Raw genomic sequence first — 21,974 nt, forward strand, 5'->3', positions numbered from 1 at the left:
TCAGCTCCAAGACTGACAGATGTCCTTACGGGCAGCAAACGGGAAACCAACTTCACCCCCACCCCATCTCATTGCACCAGGAAAAAGGCAGAAGAAACTAAGGGAATCGCAGGTACCTCATAGAGCTCCAGTGGGAAGTTGCAAGCCTGGAAGACCAAAAATAGAAATAAATCAGGGTTTAAGACAGATGCACAAGTAACCTCTGTCCTATTCCTATCTCCTGGCTAGGAGTACCATTTCAGGTCAATTGCCAGTTACCCAGTCCGACCACCCTCTCTCCCTCCCTTGGAGTCCTAAGAGAAGAAGTGATTCAGAGGTATTCCCTCCAACCTGGCTCCTTTCATCACAGCAGTGGCCCTGCCACACCACCCCCAGCTAGGGGTGTGGTTTCTGTTTGGGCTGGATATGGCACATAGTTGGCGGGGGCAGACCAGGGGGGGTGCCAGTCCAAGCGGGGCCGGAGAGCCACAAGGTTACCTCAAATTTCTGCAGCAGCCCACAGTTTTCTGCATCGGCCACAGGGACACTATAATATTCGCCCTCCTCCTGATTGAGCAATTTGTACCTGGGACAGCAACGCAGACAGGGACACCAGGCAGGGAGGAGGAGGAAGAGGATGAACAAGAGGAGGGAGTGTTTAGGGAGAGAGATGGATGGGGAGGAATGCAGAAGGAAATGGAGACAGAAGAGTGGGGTGAGGGGTGGGAGGAGAAATGAGGGGTATTTGATGGATTAGATAAGATAGATAAGTAGTTAAGGTAGATTAAAATAGATAAGGTAGATAGATAAGGCAGAGAAGACAGGTAGATAGATAGACAGATTGGATTAGATAATGGAGCCATCCAGGCAAACAGATAAAAACCCAAAGAGACGCCAAGACGGACGGGGAAAGAGAAAGAAAATGAGCCACTGGTGGTCCCCTGAGTTGCTCCATCATACTTTTCCATCTTTGCTTCTCTCCACCCCCCACCCCCTCTGGCCCTGCTTCCCCACAGATCTCCCCTTACCAGCCTTCCACAGGACCCTTGAAGAGCTCAGACACCCCAAAGGACATGGCTCCCATGAAATCATTGCGGGTTGTCCGGTCCCAGTCCCACACCTCGATGGAGAGGCGCCGCTCCATGTCCCCCGGCTGCAGGGTGCTGGGGAGGTATAAAGAAGGTCAGAGTCTCTCTCTCTCTCTCTCTCTCTCTTTCACACACACACACACAACCCCACCATGGCTCTGGTTTCTAGGTCCTCCATCACATCCGCAGGACTTACAAAGTGAAGGTTTCATTCCACACTGGGTTGAGGGTGGATCTAACGGTCCGAGTCTTTTGCTTTGTTAGGTTCTTAGGGTCAGGGATCAGCTTGAGTTTCACATAGGGGTCCGAGAGGCCATTGGGATCCATCGGGATCAGGTTAAGGGCTTCACCAACTAACAAAGAGAAGGAGGGAGGGAGGGGGGAAGGGGAGACACGCATATTAGCTTCCAACAGAGGATTAGCTTCCAGCAGAGTAAGTACTGGAGGAGAGGGCGAGTGGGCGGGAAGACAGACCTCCTGCGTTCCCTAGTGGGCGGAGGAAGGAGGATCCACTGGCTCCCATCCCAGGCCACCTGCTGCGGGCCAAGGAAGTTGCTGTGGCAGCAATTGCTCCCACCCTCATATGTGGCTTGTGTGCGCGCTGGGGGTGGAGAACGTGAAGGAGATAGTAGAGGGGTGGGTGAGGAAATCCCTTTCTGTCAAGAAAACTGCAGCGATGGCTTTCTCCTCACCACCTACATGCAGGGTTCCAGGAGGGGGGGAGGGAAACGAGAGCGGGAAGAAAGTGTGCAGAGAAAGAAGGTGTGAAAAGCAGAGGCGGGGGATGTCAAGTTCTGCAGCTAGGAATAGAACCCAGGCGTCCTGGCTCTCAGCCTCCACCAGCTCAATCAATCCCACTCGCCGCCACAGCCAGGCCTCCTGCTCCCATGCTGTTCGCCACCCGCCTCAACCCCAAAAGGTTTTCTTCTCTGATACAGGGCCCCGGGCATTTTCTTGATGTTCCAGCAGCCCCATTATCTGGCCTGGCTGTTCCTTGAGCCAGTCACCATCTCTCAGACTAACCTACCTCACTGGGTTGTTGTGTGAATACAATAAAGAAGAGGACTATGTGCACCGCCTTGAGCTCCTTGGAAGCTACATGGGATACAGATGCAATCGATCGATCAATATATTGTATTACAGTGGTACCTCGGGTTAAGTACCTACTTAATTCGTTCCAGAGGTCCACTCTTAACCTGAAACTGATCTCAACCTGAAGCACCAATTTAGCTAATGGGGCCTCCTGCTGCCACCGCACCGCCAGAGCACGGTTTCTGTTCTCATCCTGAAGCAAAGTTCTTAACCTGAGGTACTATTTCTGGGCTAGCGGAGTCTGTAACCTGAAGTGTATGTAACCTGAGGTACCACTGTATAACAATAGCCATTATTGTTATTTTGAGGTAGATATAAAGAAAGGAAGAGAGAAAGATAGATAGATGACAGATGATAGATAGATGATAGATAGATAGATAGATAGATAGATAGATAGATAGATGATAGATAGATGATAGATAGATAGATAGATGATAGTTACATACTCATGTTGAGCTGTGCATACTGAGGGACACAGGGAGCTGCCTTTGACTGAGTCAGACCATTGGTCCATGTGGCTCAGTATTTCCTACACTGACTGGCAGCAGCTCCCCAGGGGACAGAGGGTGTTTCCACCCAACCCTAACTGGCTGTGGCAGGGGACTGATCCTGATAACTTCTCCAGGCAGAGCAGGTGCTTTACCACTGAGCTACCGCCCTTCCCTGTGCACAAGAACGCACATTCAAAGATTTGGCACCAAGGCAGTTTTCAGTCCAGGAAGCAAATTAAGCTGAATCCTGTCATCTGTATGAATCAAGCAAACGTTGCATGAATTATGCAAATTGAGCAAGTGTGCATGCATTTGCATAATTTATTCCATCCCCGCCTGCGACAGGGAGCCAGAAAAGGCTACATGGAACTCTGAATCATGGCTCCAGACCCCTGGAAGTCTACGACAGCCCACTTTCCTGTCTATCATTCTCAATTCACCTGACACCATTTCAGATGTATGCAGAGCAGCATGCCTGGAGTTTGTGTCTGCATCAGCTAAGATTAAAAAAATTAAAAACAAGCTTTTTAATTTGTGGCATGACAGTTTCTGTTTAAAAAGTGAGGGCTCACTTTTAGAATATGAAGATTCCCAGTTAAAAGATATCCCTGATGGCTGGTACCCGCCAAAAAAACAAGTAGTACTGGTGGCCCAAACTGCTTTCCTCTGCAAGAGATGCAGAGAGATGAGGCTGCCTTGCCTCTCCATCAAGCTCTGCTGAAAGACCAGGAACTTCTGGCTCCCAGCCAATTTTTTCCATTCCTGCTGTTCACTACAAGATCCCTGTAACTAAGAATTAGTGCCTGGGCTTGCTTTTTCCCAACTCCCTTTTCCTTTTGTGTTGTGTCTCTTAGAACGCAAGCGTAAAGGTTGGGATTTGTCAGCCACTGTGGGAGACTTTTTCAGCTGAAGAAATGACGTTCTTATGCAGTTGTACCTCCTCCCCAACCTCTCAAAATGACTTGGGCAATGGGGCTGCCTTACATGTGTCGTTGGTCCCTTAAAGGCAGAATCAAACATCCTGAACAGCTTTTATTTTAATTTTATTTAATAACAACAGTTCTAGTCCTCGTCTGCTATAGCAATAAGCTTTGCACAATGGCTGTTGAAATCTCAGTCGCTATAGAAGGGCTGAGCAGGATTTTCCCTGGCCAAAGAGCAGAGCCTCTGATCTAGCTATCCCATCACATCTTGTTTGCTCCCTTAAATATGAGACAACTGAGAGAACTGAGAGCAGCATAAGAGGAAAGGAAGGGTTCTCATCCTTTTTCATCACAGGACTGGGCAAAAAGAGCTACTGCAGTTTGCCATTGAGAAGAGAGAAGAGATGGAGCCAAACATTGGTTTCCTCTTGAGAAGACAGTCCACAACTGGAGCATTCTGTATTGTTGTCTCCCACCTAAGCTCCAATGAAGATGTCAACAAAGAGTCAGCTTCAGGTGAGATCAGGCCGACCTATTCCTATTCTTCCCCACTTACCCCAGTCACCACCATTCTCGTCTTACCAGTCACATGGATCTCGTCACTCCCAAATGTCTCAATGTGGAGCTGCAGGCGTCCCCTGCGTTCTGTGTGGTCCACACCACACAAGCTGGGCACACAGTGGACGCAGCGCTTGTGCACATTCATCTCACAGCCTGCAGGGGGCAACAGAGGTGGGCGAGTTAAGCTAGGACCAGATAACCATAGACGGCAATGGTACCGTTCCCTTTGCAGCATTTAGGCTGCCATCCTAATCCCGCTTACCTGGGAGTAAGCTCCATTTAATTCAATAGGACTTACTTCTGAGCAGACATAGGAGTGTCCAGGCAACTAACTGGTTAGTTGTTTTTTAAAAAACAAACAACAGAAAAACTAACGACTTCCAATTCACTACAATTGTGTTTTATTAATCCAACAGATTTTTAAGAAATGTTTTGATATAGGATACACAATATACTTGGTTTACATAAAACTGGGCAATTTCAATGTATAGATGATGATGATGATTTCATCCATTTGGCAGTTTCATGTGCATGAATTTGCAAACTTCACAAGAGCCTGTCCATGTATGCTCAGGACAATCTGTAGGTGCTACTTTGCAATAGTGATGTGTGCAAAACTGCATCAGATTCCTCTTACTCCAAATATAAATGTGGGTATCAGTCCAGCTGCTGTTAATAATGACTAGCTCCCACTGAAATCCATGAAGCTTAATTTAGTGGTTAAGCTAGACCTAAGAGGGATGCGGGTGGCGCTGTGGTCTAAACCACTGAGCCTAGGGCTTGCTGATCAGAAGGTTGCCAGAAGCGGCTTAGTCATGCTGGCCACATGACCCAGAAGTTGTCTGTGGACAAACGCCGGCTCCCTCAGCCTATAGAGCGGGATGAGCACGCAACCCCAGAGTCGTTCGCGACTGGACCTAACGGTCAAGAGTACCTTTACCTAGACCTACACATACAGAAGACGAAGGTGGGATAAGAGGAAGCTAGTCCATATGGATGAATGGGACATTTCTCTCCGCCTGCCTGCCTTCTTTCTTACAGCTAGTTTAAGAGGTGGCAGCTTCCTCCTCCTGATTTCAGTACTGCCCTAGCAGAGCAGAGAGGAGGAGAACAACACTGCCTGTCATTGCCTCTAGCTCCACCTGCTGGTGGTCTCTTTGCCTTCCAACCTACCAATCCCCATAGGGATCAGTCCACACTGGGTGGGAACGATGTGATATAACAGCCTATAATACCAATTCAGAGTGCAGGCGGGTGAATCTCTCCTAGGTTTTCTGACTGGGTATTGTTTACTTGAGGAAATATCCCCTTGCTGTCTTCCTAAGAGGCGCAGTCTACATGTATTTTCTTTCATCTCAGGGCACCATCATCTTGTCCTGCTGCATATGTAGATCCAGCCTCAATCACAGCTAATTTTCACTACACTGAGGCCATGGATAATATGCCCTCTGCCTTATCGGTCCACTTTGTAAGACTAGTTGATGTATATGCATGGGTGTAGCCAAGGAGGGGCAGAGAGGGGCAACTGCCTCCCAATCAATAAAAATACATAGCTAACTGAGGTTCTGCCACCCCCACCAAAAGGCCTGCTCCCCTCCAACAAAAATCCTGCCTACGCCCATGCATGTATGGACCACTTCTCCTAAGTCATTGAAAAGATGGACATATGCAACCTCAGCCACTGTTGAGGCAACCCTGGGACATAGTCTTAATAGTCAAGGCACGACAACTACCTCCACATTGCAGGTGTAGAGCGGAGGTTGAAGAATACCACCTTACCTACCCAGTGCACTCATGATGGAGCCAGTTCTGAACTGAGAATTTCCTGTTCACAGCACACACACGTAACCCCCACGCTACAACAGCCCTCTGACAAAAGAGGCTTTTGCTCTGGAGATCCCATGACACGGTTAGCCTTTACAGCACCACAGGACTGATTTATTTCTTTTTTGCGGAAGGCAAATGGTTACTCACAGGTGCATTTCATCCCCTGGTGCACCAGCCCATAGAGGAGTGAGCCGCAGTGATCACAGAAGGTTGGGCTGCTGTAGCTGTGAATTTTGAACTTGTGCTTGTTCCGAGGATCCTGTCAAAGGGGAAAGGCACAGAAGCACAGCATCTATGACGAAGGGAACCTACACATGATTCTCTAAAACACTTGCGTCTTTTGTCCTAGTTCCATCCCTACCAACACCGCCCATAAAAACCTCTGGCACGCAGGTTGTTAGGGGAGACTCAGCCCCCCCCCCCCCCCGCTGCCACCTTTTAGAGGTTGGAAGTGAGAATGCACAGTTGTTAAGAAGCATGTGGAAGGCAAAAGATATGGCTTAGAATGTGAATGTGCGGTTTGTGTGCAAGTGAAAAGAACGTTTTATGAGAGTGCTCATGGAGTGGAAACAAGTACATGAGAAAAAGGGGGTGCACAATGTACATTGTGACACCCAGGGCAGCACTAGAAGCTGCAAGTATTACCATATTTTTCGCTCTATAAGATGCACTTTTTCCCTCCTAAAAAGTGAGGGGAAATGTGTGTGCGTCTTATGGAGCGAATGCAGGCTGTGCAGCTATCCCAGAAGCCAGAACAGCAAGAGGGATTGCTGCTTTCACTGCACAGCGATCCCTCTTGCTGTTCTGGCTTCTGGGATTCAGAATATTTTTTTCTTGTTTTCCTCCTCCAAAAACTAGGTGCGTCTTATGGTCTGGTGAGTCTTGTAGAGTGAAAAATACGGTATTTTTCTTTTACTCCAATATCAGCCCAGTGGCTGGGGCAACCCAGCCACATGGACAGAGTATAAATAACAATATTATTATTATTATTATTATTATTATTATTATTATTATTAGCCATGTTGTAAGGGCAATCAAGATCAGAGTCACGGTGTATGGAGGGCTTAACCTCATCTTTCCTCTCCCTACAAAGGTACAATTCATCCCAGGAGGGAAGCTCACCTTGAAGCTCCCCTCCCAGATGTAAAAGCAACTCGGGAGGATTTTAATTGGGACCACATCACAAAAGGTAAAGGTTAACCTCACGAACAGCTGCTATTTAAATGGTGGGGGTGAACATTCTGGGAATACATGTTGCTTCCAGTGACACATTTCACATCATGTGTAGTTTGGCCCTAAGAGCCTTTAAAAATAAATGCTAGGGATTGATTCTGGGGCCTCAAATATAGATGCTACATGTCCTCCTACCGCACAATTATGGATTATGAACATGACTTGGGGGTCTATGGGTGTGGATTTCCATGACTATTCTATGAATATGTACACAGTACATTCCACAAGCATGTAGCGCTGCTTAGATATTTCAGTAAATAAGCGATATAGAAATAGCTGCAATAAATAAACAAATAGGTGTGCATGCTAGCACAAATCATACTCAACATTTGGAGCACAATTGGGGTGGCAGAAACATGTAATTTCAAACAAAACCACATAGTACTAAATGCTAGATTTTTAAAGATGTGTGCTTCACAACTCTGCCTTTAGGGCCTGGGTGCCACCAATGCATCTTCTTCTCATGTAAGAACATGCAGGTCTGGGCATGCATGTTACAAGCTTGGATGCAAGTGAAGCTGCATGACACATGCCTCAGTGCATGCAACTGAGAAGGCACTCAGGGGACAGGTAATTCTGTGCGAAGCAGTTCTGCAAGGCAATTTGTTTGCAGTTGAAGGAGTGAGTCAGGCAAGCCCTCCCATCCTTCCTTATTCCTTCCCTGGGATTTCCAGGCCAAGGACAACAGAAATGGGACAGTGTCAGCCTCATGAAGACATCCACTCCCCACTCCCCCTCTCTGCAATATAAATAGCAAGGAAACCGGGACGCTCACCTGGAGTGGAGGAGTGAGGCCTGAAGTCCTGGCTGCCAAGCCCTCCCCACAGTACTCTGCCCACCAAAGTCACGGAAACAGAAGTGGTTAACTTATCCATTTCCCCCGCCCCCACCAACCCAATTTTTAATTCCCTCCCACCCCGACAAATCCCCATCAATTTTGGAGGCAGCAGCAAAAAGAGTTATAAGTAGCCACTTATAATTTGACAATGTGAAGGGGTTCACTTACATCTGTCTGGGGTCCTTTCCCAGCTCCTGGGCACTCAAAAGTGACAAATTCATGACATCTCTTGTGTAAGACAAAGCTGCACACTAAGAAAGGGGACGGAGAAAGAGAGAAAAGTTTACTGGGAAAGGGTGGGGGGATTAAGTGCTGAGTAGAAAACCAAACATGGCAGAAAGGGGGGTGGGAATAAATGTTTGTTGTTCTTTATTGGAGGAAACTGCATCACGAAACCATACATGTCCCAGATGTCTAGCAGCAAAAAAAATGACCATATGACATTACCGTATGCTGAGGCAGACCATTGGTCCTTCATTCCAGGTTGCATACAAACCACAATTAAAGCACATGACCATAGCTGTCAACGTTTCCCTTTTTTTAAGGGAAATTCCTCATTCCGAATAGGATTCCTTGCAAGAAAAGGGAAAAGTTGACAGCTATGCACATGACTTCCCCTCCCCCAAAGAATCCTGGGAGCTGTAGTTTTGCTTTGCTTTTTGAATTGTGATGGGTAAGCTACCGTTCCCATGGTTCTTTGGGGGAAGTCATGGGCTTTAAGTGAATGGTGTGTACACAGCCCCCGTGTTATCTATTCTGGCCGGCAGTGGCCGGCTAGAGTCCCTTTCCTATCCCTGCTACTTGATCATTAAAGACAAAACAAAGCCTGGACTGAACGCGAGACTTTTTGCTCGCAAAACATGAGGCCTACCACTGAGCTATGGGATCTCGTCCTGGCGCTGGAACTTAGTACTCTGTGTTTAATGCTGTGGAGAAAACTATCACCTCACTGGCTTCTGGCACTGGCTATGGCAGATTAGAATATTTTCTTCCCCTATCCGCTTTCACTGAAATGGTGAAGGCAGGGAGGGCGGACCCTAACCTTTTACCACCTCTGTGTTAGTATGCCAGGCTGTCTAAATGGGCCAATATTCATATGTGCTAATTGATCTCGACTTTGTACTCATGGGCTTTTCCATTAAAGCCAAGCAGCAAAAGTGCTGGGAATGAGTGGGCTTTCTGGGGGGAGAGGAGAGACTGGATATTTATTAGTCTGCAAATGCAGGTGCAGGGTGAGGGGGTGACTTTTCTCTCCTTTCCTCCCCCCCCCCCACGCCTTCAGCATCTTCAGGCCTGAGATTTGGAAGATGGGTCTCCATGGCAACAGGCGGGGGACGAATCCACAAGTACCCGCACACAGCGGGGGAGGGGGATCGGACGGAGTCAGAGGAAGGGGGCAGGGAAGACTTTTGCTCAGGCACACACACACACACACACACACTGACATCCTCCAAGACAATTAGGATACAGCCCTCTCCCAGAGAACCTAGCCCTGCTTTTCACTTATCCATTCAGCACCCCCTCCCCACAATACAGTTGCCCGTGTTTCATTTGCAGCTGGGCCGAGTTAACAGGCATTTGACCTGCAGCAAACAGAAGGGGATCGTGTGCAGTCCAGAGGCTGAAACCTTTGCCTGCTATTTCCTGTTCATCTTTAAGATGCCATTGTTGTTTTGCTGCTATTTCCTGCGTATCCAGCCGCTGTAAAATACACAAGGGCAGCCCAAGCCCATGACTTTCTAGCCAGTTGGCAACTCCTATCCCTGAGCCATATCTCTTGCTCACTCACTTTTGTCTTGGGTTCCCATGGCAACGGATTTACCAACTGAGCCATTGCCGTGTGTGTGTGTGTGTGTGTGTGTGTGTGTGTGTGATGTCCAGCGTACATAAGGGGAATTACAACACGAAGTGGAGGTGGTGGGAGCTGAGACCTAGAATACCTAAGGGTGGGGTGGGAAGGGGCAGGAATGTTACCCAGAGGGCTATGATGGAGCATGCCTGGATCCAGACTTCCTAAATTCTCCAGGAAAGGAATGGCGGCTGATGAGTTAAGAGGGCAAACTGGGTGCAGGAACGAGGATGTTTGGGTCCTCTCAGCTGGGCAAAGGGATGCATAGTTGGAAAAGCAGGATATGATATGGGACATCAGCTGATTGGCAGGTGTTGACAGAGCTGGCAAGTGAGGAGGGGGGTTGCTTAGCAGCCGTAGTGTGGTTTCTTAGCAACCGGCAGGTCTGGACACAGAGAGCTGAAGATGTGTTTTGCAGAATGTAATAAAGTTGCGGGGCGGGGGGGGGGGCGGTTAGGGGGGAGGCAGGCAGGCAGGCAGGCAGGGGGAGATCCTTAGGCCTCCATGGGGAAGGAAAACCTGAACCTAGAAAATGCACTGTGGAAAGAAGCAGCAGGGGGAAGCCATAAATATTAAACTGGACGGGAGCTGACATGAATGTTTGTGAAAGGCAGGGTAGGGGCATCTCCAGGTGTTAAGTGCTGGCTTGCCAGCATGACTCTTCTTCACAAGTGCAACTGGTAGAGGAGGGAATTCCACACAAGCATAGGGGCCTGTGAAAATGTGCAGGGATGGGAGGCCCGAAATGTATGTTCATGGGAGAATTTCTGCACGTGCTCACATGCATGAGGGTGAACGTCAGAGAGGGGGGCTGGATACCTGTCAGAGAAAGGTGTCTGTGGGGGGCCACGCATCTCACGGCAAGCGAAAGGGCATGAGCACATGGCAGGGCATGTGCTTTTACATTTTCATTGGGTGTGCAGTAGAGCACATCCGTGCTGTCTAATTAAGCACAATTGTGTCTACGGCCCAGTTCACATGTCATGAAGGGGCCTAGAAGGGCTCTTTCCCCTGCTGACACTTTTGTCTGAACCAGGAATCGTCTGTTTTGCTCCAACGAACCACAGTCAGTATGCCAAGAACAAATCTCGTCGATAGGTTGTGGTTTGTTGGCAGTGAAACAAGACGCAGTCCCTGGTTAAGACATAACGCTACGCCAGGGCTCGTGAATTTCTTTCTTCCGTATGCTTGCAGGGGGGAGCAAAACAGACCAGAAAGGCACAACCCAGTAAGCAATTAACTTACGTTTTTCTGTGACATGTGAGAAAGGCCTATGGATAAATGAGGGCCTAACTGCGCATGGCACATGTTGTTTATCATTTTGGCTTTTTACTTATTTTGCAAAAAACCCCCACAGGATGTGGTTTTTCATAGAGGCCTGAAGGATATGGGTTACCAACCACTTACCCTCCAGTTTGTTTGCTGAAGGGGGAAAAAAAACATATCACAAGCTGCTTCCCTTACTCCCAGCAGAGGAAAATATATAGGTGACTTTATCTTTTCCCCTGTGGGATGAAAACCAAATTGTGTGTGATTTTCCACAGGAAGATACTGGAGGATAAAGGGATAAGGAGCCACTGTCCTCTTCTGGTCTTTAGTGGAAGGCTGCATACTTCACAGTGCTGGAGAGCTGGTGTGATCAAATACAGTGGTACCTCGGGTTACAGACACTTCAGGTTACATATGCTTCAGGTTACAGATTCCGCTAACCCAGAAATAGTACCTCGGGTTAAGAACTTTGCTTCAGGATGAGAACAGAAATCGTGCTCCGGCGGCGCGGCAGCAGCAGGAGGCCCCATTAGCTAAAGTGGTGCTTCAGGTTGAGAACAGTTTCAGGTTAAGAACGGACCTCAGGAACGAATTAAGTACTTAACCCGAGGTACCACTGTCGTGGCTAGAGTGCCAGATTAGAACCTGCGTGATCCCACTCAGCTATGAAGCCCACTGGGTGACCATAAACCAGTAACTCTGTATTCAATTGTGTTTACATTATCATTTACTCTTCCTCCAGTGCAGTCTCACCACAGGCTTTTGAATCTGTGTACGCACAATGTTACCCACAATGCAGAGCTATTCTGTACTTCCTTGAGAAATACTGCTGCTTTGAAGCCACATTCACTTCACAGTGAAACTGAGGTGTGTACACTTGAGGGAGCCATTGCACATGGGCAGATGGCAGCTTCATGAATATGAGTCAGAGGGGTTGCAGGGGCTTGCAGGGGCAGGGAAAGCAAATAGGTCATCGGGTGCAGACATCTGGTGTGTATGACAGCATACAAATGCAACTCTTGAAGCAAAGGGTTGGGGGTGGAGACAGATGATCTTGCTGCATTGTCAGCCATTAACATGTACATGGCCTGAGTCTAGCCTGTGTTGTGAGATTGTCGTCAGAATAAAGCGGAGAGGGAACCATGTATGCAGTCCTAAGCTTTTTGGAGAAGGAGAAATAGATAAAAATGTAGTCAATAAATGTATATATGTATTTAAAATCAGGGGAGTAGGGAGTTGCAAGGTAACCACATATGACGGCTTCATGCGGAGGTTGATCCAAAGAATTAGTGCATCTTCATAGATTATAATTTCCTATGCAAAAAACAGTCCCATGGACTGCAAGAAGATCAAACCTATCCATTCTGAAGGAAATCAGCCCTGAGTGCTCATTGGAAGGACAGATCCTGAAGCTGAGACTCCAATACTTCGGCCACCTCATGAGAAGAGAAGACTCCCTGGAAAAGACCCTGATGTTGGGAAAGATGGAGGGCACAAGGAGAAGGGGACGACAGAGGTCGAGAATTTGACCAAACTGCAGGAGGCAGTGGATGACAGGAGTGCCTGGCGTGCTCTGGTCCATGGGGTCACGAAGAGTCGGACACGACTAAATGACTAAACAACAACAAAATGCAAAAACAACAACAACACACCACCATTTCTATACAGGGGGGAAATGTGTATACAGTAATGGCATAAAGTGCAGGGTTTGTTTCTGGGAGGGTGTGCAGGGGGATTCTGACATGAACACACACGGTGGAAGAAAACACTCCTGATAAATGCACAAAATGTGAAGTGGATACAAACAACTCCAAACATACTTTGAACATGTTTTGAGTTGTGGTGGATTTTGTTGGCCCTCCAAACATATTGAAACCAATGGAGGTAGGATCTTCTAAGTATGAGGTGAAGATTTATGGCTAACTTTACAAGTATCTTGGTGGACAGTGTAATTGCCATCTTCCACACTACTGTGCATATGTATACTGGCATACACACACACACACACACACACACACACACACACACACACACACCCCTGACCGGGGTGGGGGAAGAGCACAAGGAAGCTGGAGGCAGGTGCAAATGTGAAGGTAAATTTGGACTGAAGTGTCAGGTACAAGGGGAGCGGAAGAGACAGAAGTGTATATAAAATACAAGAAGAATGAGAGAGAGATTTCACAGCCCTAAAATAGACGAAGAAATCTAGTTCAGCGAAACAATAAAACCTGGCTCAGGGGCCATGTGTGTGTGAACTGCCTGATTAAAAAGGGAATTAGGGAAATTAGAAGCAACCCAGCCCAGCACCCACACAAATCCAGCTCTCCCTTCCTACTAAGAGCCTGTGAGTCCTGAATCCCAGCTCTTCTGTCCCCTACATGCCAGCCTGTACACCACAGGAAGTTACTCTTCTCCCAAAGAACCCAGGCGCCCTGGCTCTTATTTAAAAACTTCCCTAAACAGGGCTGCCTTCAGATGTCTTCTAAATGTCATATAGTTTATTTCTTTGACAGCTGATGGGAGGGCGTTCCACAGGGCGGGTGCCACTACCAAGAAGGCCCTCTGCCTGGTTCCCTGTAACTTCGCTTCTCGCAGTGAGGGAACCGCCAGAAGGCCCTCGGTGCTGGACCTCAGTGTCCGGGCTGAACGATGGGGGTGGAGACGCTCCTTCAGGTATACTGGGTGAATCCTGCCCTTTGTTCCCAGCTTTCCTGTTCCAACTAGATCTGCTGCTTCGTCTTCCCACAGAGGTTCTGTAAATTGAAAAGCTACCCAACAGAAACAAATTCAACTAGTGTATCTTCTCCCTAACTCCAAGTCACAAGAACACTGTTCTTGTTATGATCTGTTGTAAAAGTCATGGAACCGCCATCAAAAAGAAAGATTTCAAGTTACAGCAGCCCTTTTCCCCCAAGAGCAAACTCCTGACCCAGAATTTGTCTTTTTGCACATACAAACTGAGTGGAGAGAGTGCCTCTGAGGTACATGCAGAGTGCACTTCTTCCCTGAGCACTGATGTGCTACAAGCAATCCACCACATTATCTGGGCTGAGGGATGCATGTGGCTTCCGCTCCCACAACCTCTCTTTTATAAAATTGCAATTCCTTCCCCGCTGTGACCCTACTGGGGTGCTTCATATGCCTAATTGTGCTTTCACAACATGTGGTGCTCTCCTCATGAAAGGAGGACCAACCCAGAGAGGAAAGCCAAAAAAAAGTTCTTACCTAAGCACTGGAGCCCCTGCTTTCCAATCCCCCTGCATAGAAAGTTAAAATAAAAAGAAGGAAGAAAAGAAACAGGTTGTTAGCTCACACAAAGCGTAGGATGCCAGCTTTAAGGAGCACTCAGCTAGCAAATCCCTTAGATGTGACTTTAGCAGCATATTCATGTGCCAGGGAGAGGTGGGGATAAGACAGACTTATAGGAAGGGAATCATGCTGAGTGGTTAGAATGCCAGGAAACAGTGTGGATTTCAAAAATGCAAAGTCTCTTGTACCATGCCCATACACATTAGGGTTGCCATATGCCTTAGACAAGTCACTTGGGGGTTGGGGATCAACATTTTTGGGGTCTTCCTAAAAAAAGGGGTGTCCTGGTTTATACTTTTTGAAATATGGCAACCCTAATACAAATTTATGTCTATTAACTGGATAATTTAACCTACAATAACAATAATCCTCCTGGTTACATACTCATAATCCCTAACATGGGTTACAATCTCCATAAACAGAGGGTGGGGACAGAATCCTCCATTCTATTACACTGACGATAATTATCGCTGGGTGACTGAAAGCACAATCCGATGAATTTTACTTACCAGTAGTCCCACTGCGTTTGGGTGGGTGGGGGCATACTCCCAGGTAAGTGTGTGCAGGATTGCAGCCTCCATACATTATTATTTATTAAATTTATCAATCACTTCTCTCTCTCTATCTCTCTAATCAAAAAGTAACTCAAAGCTACACACAACAGAAAAGTAACACATACATTAAAACCAGCATAAAACGAAAACAAAATGAAATCTAAAACTCATTTGTATTTTTAAAATAAACTAATTCCAGCCACTGAAGGAGGCCGCAGATGATTAAAAGGAAACAGCCTGGAGAAAGATAAAAAAACATTTCCCCCTCGTGCCTAAAGATAAGTAGCGACGGTACCAAGCATGCCTCCCTGGGAGAGTGTTCTGTAAGTGGGGAGCCACCACTGAGAAGGCCTGCTCTTGTGTTGATGTTCTCCACACCTCCCTCAGAGGGGGAACATGGAGAAGGGTCTCAGATGATGAGCACAGGGGTCAGGTTGGTTCATGCGGGGAGAAACGGTCTTTAAATTAGTATCAGATACAGTCTTAGCTCCTTTTACTGCCTGAGGCAAAGGACAAGATGACACCCTCTCTCCCCACATTTCCATGTGCAGAACCCAACACTAGACTAACAGGTAAATCTTATTTCAACACTGACAATGGACAAATGTGTTCTCCTGTGGGTAGCATGCTAGCTTAGGGGGCACAGGGCCCTGAACATCTCTTGTCCAACAATTTGCTGCTGCTCCTTATCCTCCTCACTGGGACAGGTTGACCACAGTCAGAGCCACGCTACACATTATGGCACATAAAGGTAAAAGCAAAGGGACCCTTGACCATTAGGTCCAGTCGTGACCAATTCTGGGGTTGCGGCGCTCATCTCGCTTTATTGGCCGAGGGAGCCGGCGTACAGCTTCCGGGTCATGTGGCCAGCATGACTAAGCCGCTTCTGGCAAGCCAGAACAGCACACAGAAACACAGTTTACCTTCCCACCAGAGCGGTACTGATACGGAAGGGGGGCATGTCTTCTTCACCTTCTTCTTTGCTACAATATATCCATTTATTTCCAATTGTCAATGTCAAAAGGGACTAAAATCTATAAAATTCATAGAAAATCAACGTGAAAATTTGCTCAATTTCTCTAGGACTCCATGACACCTCCCCTGTCCTCCATAATCCCTCAAGCAAGGTGTCAAGACCCTAATCCTGTCAAATCACTCTGCCAAGCCTTTCCTCCGGGCAATGCCAGGTGGCAGACTATGCGTACATGGACCATTGTCTTCTCATCACCGGTACTCAGGATGTGCTTATCTGCGCATATCTCCAGCTCTGCATATTCCCCCCTCCCTCCTCCATATGTTAATCCTGTGTAACCCAACCTCTTCTTAAAGTATTCATGATGTACCGTATTTTTTGCACCATAACACTCACTTTTTTCCTCCTAGAAAGTAAGGGGAAATGTCTGTGCGTGTTATGGAGCGAATGCCTGCGGGTGGCGGGGGGGATCTGCTACAGTCGTGAGCAGAGGATCCATGGTTCCCCTTCCTTCCCTCCTCCATGGTTACAAAGCATGGATCCACATGGATCCTCAGGATTTTTGCATTGGGCTACTCCAAACTCACTGTCAGATCACATGTCTGTGGCCACAGCATGAACCACAAAAATCATATATCCACTATTTCGTTTAGAATTTTTTTTTCTTTTTTTCCTCCTCTAAAAACTACGTGCGTGTTATGGTCTGGTGCGTGTTATAGAGCGAAAAATACGGTAATCTGTGTAACCCAACCTCTTCTTAATGTATTCATGATGTAACTGGGATGTATTTTGCACTGTATTCTGGGACATGGAGGGAAGTTTCAAAAGTTCATGTCACCCCTTTCTCGCTGTTCAATCTCGCCTTGAACCTGTTGCGCAATAAACTTGGATCTTCTGCAGTTTGCTCCTGTCTCCGGCTGAGCTCATTTTCCTCCGCAGGGACCCGCGGACTTAGTCCGACGAGCTGGATGGCAGAGCAGCCCCGCACCCAGATTTTGCCATAACAGGTACCTATTTATTTACTTGTACTTTGAGGTGCTTTCAAACTGCTAGGTTGGCAGGAGCAGGGACCGAGCAACGGGAGCTCACCCCGTCACAGGGATTCAAACCGCCAACCTTCTGATCGGCAAGTCCTAGGCTCTGTGGTTTAACCCACAGCGCCACCCGCGTCCCATGGCTTCCCCCAAAGAATCCCGGGCACTGTAGCTTACACAACCACACAGTGACCATTCCCAGCACTCTTAACCAACTACAGTACCCAGGATTCTCCTGTAGTATGAACCTTTAGACTGAAGCAAAGGGGGGGGGGAGTGGAACAGCCAGGATTCTTAGTTAAATATGTCAGCTAGTTAAATCCACACATACGCACATGCCATGGTAATAGTCTCCAAAAATTGACAGCCAGTATCTCAATGTTCCACCAGCTCTAACAGACACTGGAGATGGCAAAGCCTCTTTCAGCATGTAGGGAAATACAGTGTGTGTGTGTGTGTGTGTGTGTGTGTGTGTGTGTGTGTGTATCTGTACTTCTCTTTGTAGTCATTAGAATACTGATGATGTCGCTTTTTTATTTTAAGGTTCAGCATTTGGCTTTAATTAAAAATGCACAAAAGGAATAAACTAGCCAAGCAGGAGGTTATGATGACAAGAGCAACTGGGAACATGAGGAGGGGGGCGGGAAACAAGGTGCTAGAAAAGCGAGCTGCAAACATCTCCTCTCTGCCACATACACAAATGCACGCATATTTTAACACATGGTAAGTTTTTAATTGGGCACTAGAAAGCTGCCTTGTACTGAGTAAGGTCATTGGTCCATCTAGCTCAGTATTGTCCACACTGACTGGCAGCAGCTGTCCAGGGTTTCAGGCAGAGATGCCAAGGATTGAAAGTGGGGTGCTAATCAGGATAGCCAGAAGCATAAGAGGGCAGGGCTCCCCGACCTTTTAAAAGAATGGATTTCGGCAGGTGTGGAATCTGGTTACTCCGGGTCTAAATATAAATGAGAAATAATAGGAAATGGGGGGGCATGGGGGAGGAGCCTGAGAAATGTAGGACTCTTTGGCTGTTTGTGAAGGAAAGGGGTTAAGGGGCAAGAATTAGGATTCAGCAGCCCTGAGTTCTGAGCAATCAGAAAGAAAGGAATTCTGGGCCAGGAACGGTGGTCACAAATTTTGTTCCTCCTGCTTACCCATCCGCACAAAAACAAAAACAGGGCATGTCTAGTTCCACACAGTAGTTTTTGTAGGCCCTGCTCATGCATGCAGGGTTTTTCCCAGCATCCACACGACACTGTCCTCACCAAACTGCTATTCTGCATTATTTTCTCATTGCATCCAGTTTTACTGTATTGGCAGAAATTCTGATACGCAAACAAAAAAAGGTAGAAATGGTAAATCCAGAGTAAAAGCGGGGTGGGGGGGATATGGGATGGGACTTGGAGAAAGAAGGTGTTGTGTGGAAGCTGTAGTAGATTTTGTGCCATTAGAAACAAATAAGACATGCTGTGTACACATTACTGGCTTAAAGCACAGCAAGGCTGTTCTTTTTCTCAGTTTGAACCTAAGCTGGCTTGTGGGGAAGATGCGTCAAAACTCGAAATGCTGTGTTTCACAAGAAAGAACTGTATGGATACAGGATATGGATTGTGGCTGGAGTCATGTGTATACCATTTCTCAAACCAGCAGTGGGAGCTCACTGGATGCAGAGCAAACAGGAGTGTGTGCGTATCATGTGCAACCTCCCCCATCCCTGCATATCCTTATGGGGGAATGCTCTACCTGTTGAATTTCTGCAGGGAAGGAAAGTGTGTGTTAAAAGCAGAGAGTTTCTGCCATAAAGGGAAGGCAGCAATCTGACATGAGGAGTGTGGGTTTGGAGGGGGAGGGCATAAAGGTGGCTGGCATTGACGAGACCACCCTTTTATTCCAGATTAAGGAGGCAGTCCTAGTTGCATTTCACCTGGGAGTAAGTGCCACTGAACTCAATAGGACTTACTTCTGAATAGGAACAGGTAGGATTGCACTGTAATCCAAAATAATTACCACTGCCTGCCAATTCATGATCACTAGCAAGGATAGTAATTCCTAAGATGTGTGACAGGGCACCTTCATACAAGATAGATAGATGATAGATAGATAGATAGATAGATAGATAGATAGATAGATGCACCTTGTGAACCTACTGCAAAAGGAGGCTGCCCACTGCGTCTCTGAATGAGTCCCTGTTCTTGCCTCACCTCTTCCAATCACCTTCTACTGGTGGCAAGCCATTCTGCTGCATGCATTCTCAGGTGGTTGGACTAGATTACCCTTGGGATCACTTTCAACTCTACAGTTCTTTGGTCATTGCTGCAGGAAGGATGAATTCATACAGCAAGAGATGCAGCAAAATTTTACATGCCCACAACTGGGTTGAATGGTACTCTTATTCAGCAAAACAGTCATTGGATTGTACTGCTGTTTTTAGTGATGATTTTATATATATATTGTGCTCTTACAAGTTGGAAGCTTGTGAGGGCTTGGCCCTAAAAGGCAACCTAAAAATATCTTAAATAAATAATAGAACAGTGACTCATGTGGAGGCACAAAAGGTGGGCTCTTCCTTCTAAGGTAGATCTTCCTCTTGGGGTAAATGATACATAATCACAGCGGACATGTGTTTTAAAACTGGATTCCTATAGGGAGGGGTAGAGATGTAGGACCAACATAAAGCATAGTATGCGAGGGAGGGGAGGGCTGAATCCTCCTCACACCCATGTCTTCTCCCCCAGGCACAAAAACAGCACTATTTCCCAAGCAACTTTTTCTTCACTGGAGCTCTAAGAAATGTAAATAGATGGAAAAGTTTGGTGGAGGAGACTTGGGAAGATTGATGCCCCTTTCCGTCTCTCCAGTATTGTGTTTTCTATCTCCACCCTGCTTTATAGGAATTCACCCCTCCCACATTCTAACATATGAGTACAACAGGGGAGTGTGTCTCCCATTTATCACCAAAAAACTGTGAAGAGGAAAAACAAACTTATTTTTAAACACAGAGAGAGAGACCCCCCCCAACTATGGATAAGAAATGTGAGCTGAAATATGTTTGTAGCAATTACTCCACAAGGAGAGATCCTGAAGATATATATGCCTGAGGGGCGTTCTCTTCCTAGGCCTGAGTGGGTGAATACAACCAGAGAAATTGACCCAGAGATTCTGTGGAGATATTTTAAGAAAAAAGGGGGTGTAGAAAGAAAAACAGCTCATATCTCTGGGTCTGACAAATGTTTGGAAAAGGAAAGCTGGCAGGGTGGGGCGGTGGTGGTGAAGACCCTGAAACATTTGATCCCGCCTCTTTTTGTGGGGAGGGAGGAAAGACTAATGGGTGAAGTGAAAGGGTTTGATTTCTCTGTTTCTCACTGGTGTTTTTCTTTATTTCCCCCCACTACAGGTCTATGTCTTCGAGTTTCCAGATCCCTTGGTGTTCCAGGGATGGATCAAAGCCACTCTACATCTTTACAGCTTTTAAAATGTGAGGACAAAGACAGAGCAGGAGGTGGCCAGGAAGGATGCTGAGATATAACCCAGAATTGTAGACTTTGAATTCTGGGCAAAGAATAGATTCTGCCCCACAGTTCGGGTTGCCAGCCTTTTCCCCGGTCCCTGTCAGAGCCTCTCTGCCTTTCACAGCTGCCTCATGTCAAGCGGACATTTGACAGGTGATGCTTTTCTCTCAGTGGAGGAGCAGCGAGGGGGAAGCCTAGAGATCCCTTAATGGGGATCACAACAAACAAGGCTGACAAGCGGAAGATGGCTCCTGTCCTAGTTCCTTATCTGCAGTTCCTAGTTCCCTATTTTTTTAGTTTTTTTAAAAAAAAACAGGTTCAGAACAGTACGGGAAAGTAGGAAGGTGGCTAAACACAGTTGTACACCAAAATAGGATTTGGACCACCCCAAACCATATATCCCTATAATGGGGACATTGTCGTGTGTGTGTGTGTGTGTGTGTGTGTGTGTGTGTGTGTGTGTAAAATCTACTGACTGGTGCAAGAGTCCACACCCTTTCAAATAGGTTGTATGTATCATCCCTCATGTTAAAATCACAACTATAAAGGACTCTAGGATCAGGAAGTACCTCATGAAGACTTACCAAGGACTATTTGGGAGTGCAGTGCCCCAGCCCTTTATTATAATTGTTATTTTAATGTGAGGGTTGAAGAAAACCCACTTACAAAATTGGACAGCTCCTTACAGCAGCACATAGGAGGCAGTTTCTCTGTTGTATGGAAATATGATCTAAGGTAGTTCGTTGATTATCTGAAGGGGCAGACATACTTGAACCTTCATCCAAGATTCACCCTTGCTCCTTTAAGTCAAGTAGGGAGCCGGCCTGCAAGTAAACAATCAGGAATGACCCTGGGGGCTCATCCATACTTCCACTTGTCCTGTGCCTAGAAAGCACGGGTCCAAGCAGTTTTCCCTTTGCCTCGCTCCTTTCCAAGGGAAAACCCATTCTTTAGTGATAGATCAGAAGAAATGGCGACCTGAGGAAAACTTGAACTGCTGTTTGTTCTAATTGAGCACCAAAGAGCAGCTTTCCCTGAGGGAAACCAATGGGACATGAGGAAGTATTGATAAGCCTTTAGTCTCGTGCCTGTTATGCCCTATAACCAGCTCAATAACCCCACCTGTTAGGGGGTGCTGAGCAAAAGAACAAAAGAAAAGCTTGTTCAGATCAAGCCACCAGACGCCTCAGAGAAGCCCACAAGCAGCATTTCTTCCCATCTTCCTCCTTGCTGAGTTCTATAAGGGTTAACACTGAGACTAAGGGCATAAGAACTCCTCACTGGATCAAGCCAATGGCCCATCTAACCCATCATCCTGTTCTCACAGTGGCTAACCAGATGTCTATGGGAAGCCTGCAAGCAGGACTTAAGCACTAGAGCACCCTTCCCTCCTGAAGTTTCCAACAACTGGTGTTCAGAAGCATAATGTACTACCTCTGACAGAG

The 21,974-nt window shown here is 46.9% G+C and overlaps 1 protein-coding gene across 1 annotated transcript in view; it reads right to left on the bottom strand.

Moving 5' to 3' along the window:
* Positions 1-21,974, bottom strand: part of PRKCG (protein kinase C gamma) — a 49,092-nt gene that overhangs the window by 15,312 nt on the left and 11,806 nt on the right. Inside the window, exons 2-9 of the mRNA XM_053360943.1 lie at positions 14,376-14,407; positions 8,201-8,283; positions 6,109-6,220; positions 4,156-4,287; positions 1,264-1,420; positions 1,008-1,142; positions 478-565; positions 117-146 (exon numbers count right to left, since the gene is read on the bottom strand). Coding sequence (XP_053216918.1) covers positions 117-146; positions 478-565; positions 1,008-1,142; positions 1,264-1,420; positions 4,156-4,287; positions 6,109-6,220; positions 8,201-8,283; positions 14,376-14,407 — 769 coding nt within the window. The remainder of the gene's footprint in view (positions 1-116; positions 147-477; positions 566-1,007; positions 1,143-1,263; positions 1,421-4,155; positions 4,288-6,108; positions 6,221-8,200; positions 8,284-14,375; positions 14,408-21,974) is intronic.

This window comes from Podarcis raffonei, chromosome 13 (assembly GCF_027172205.1).
Source record: "Podarcis raffonei isolate rPodRaf1 chromosome 13, rPodRaf1.pri, whole genome shotgun sequence".
Taxonomy (NCBI): Eukaryota; Metazoa; Chordata; class Lepidosauria; order Squamata; family Lacertidae; genus Podarcis; species Podarcis raffonei.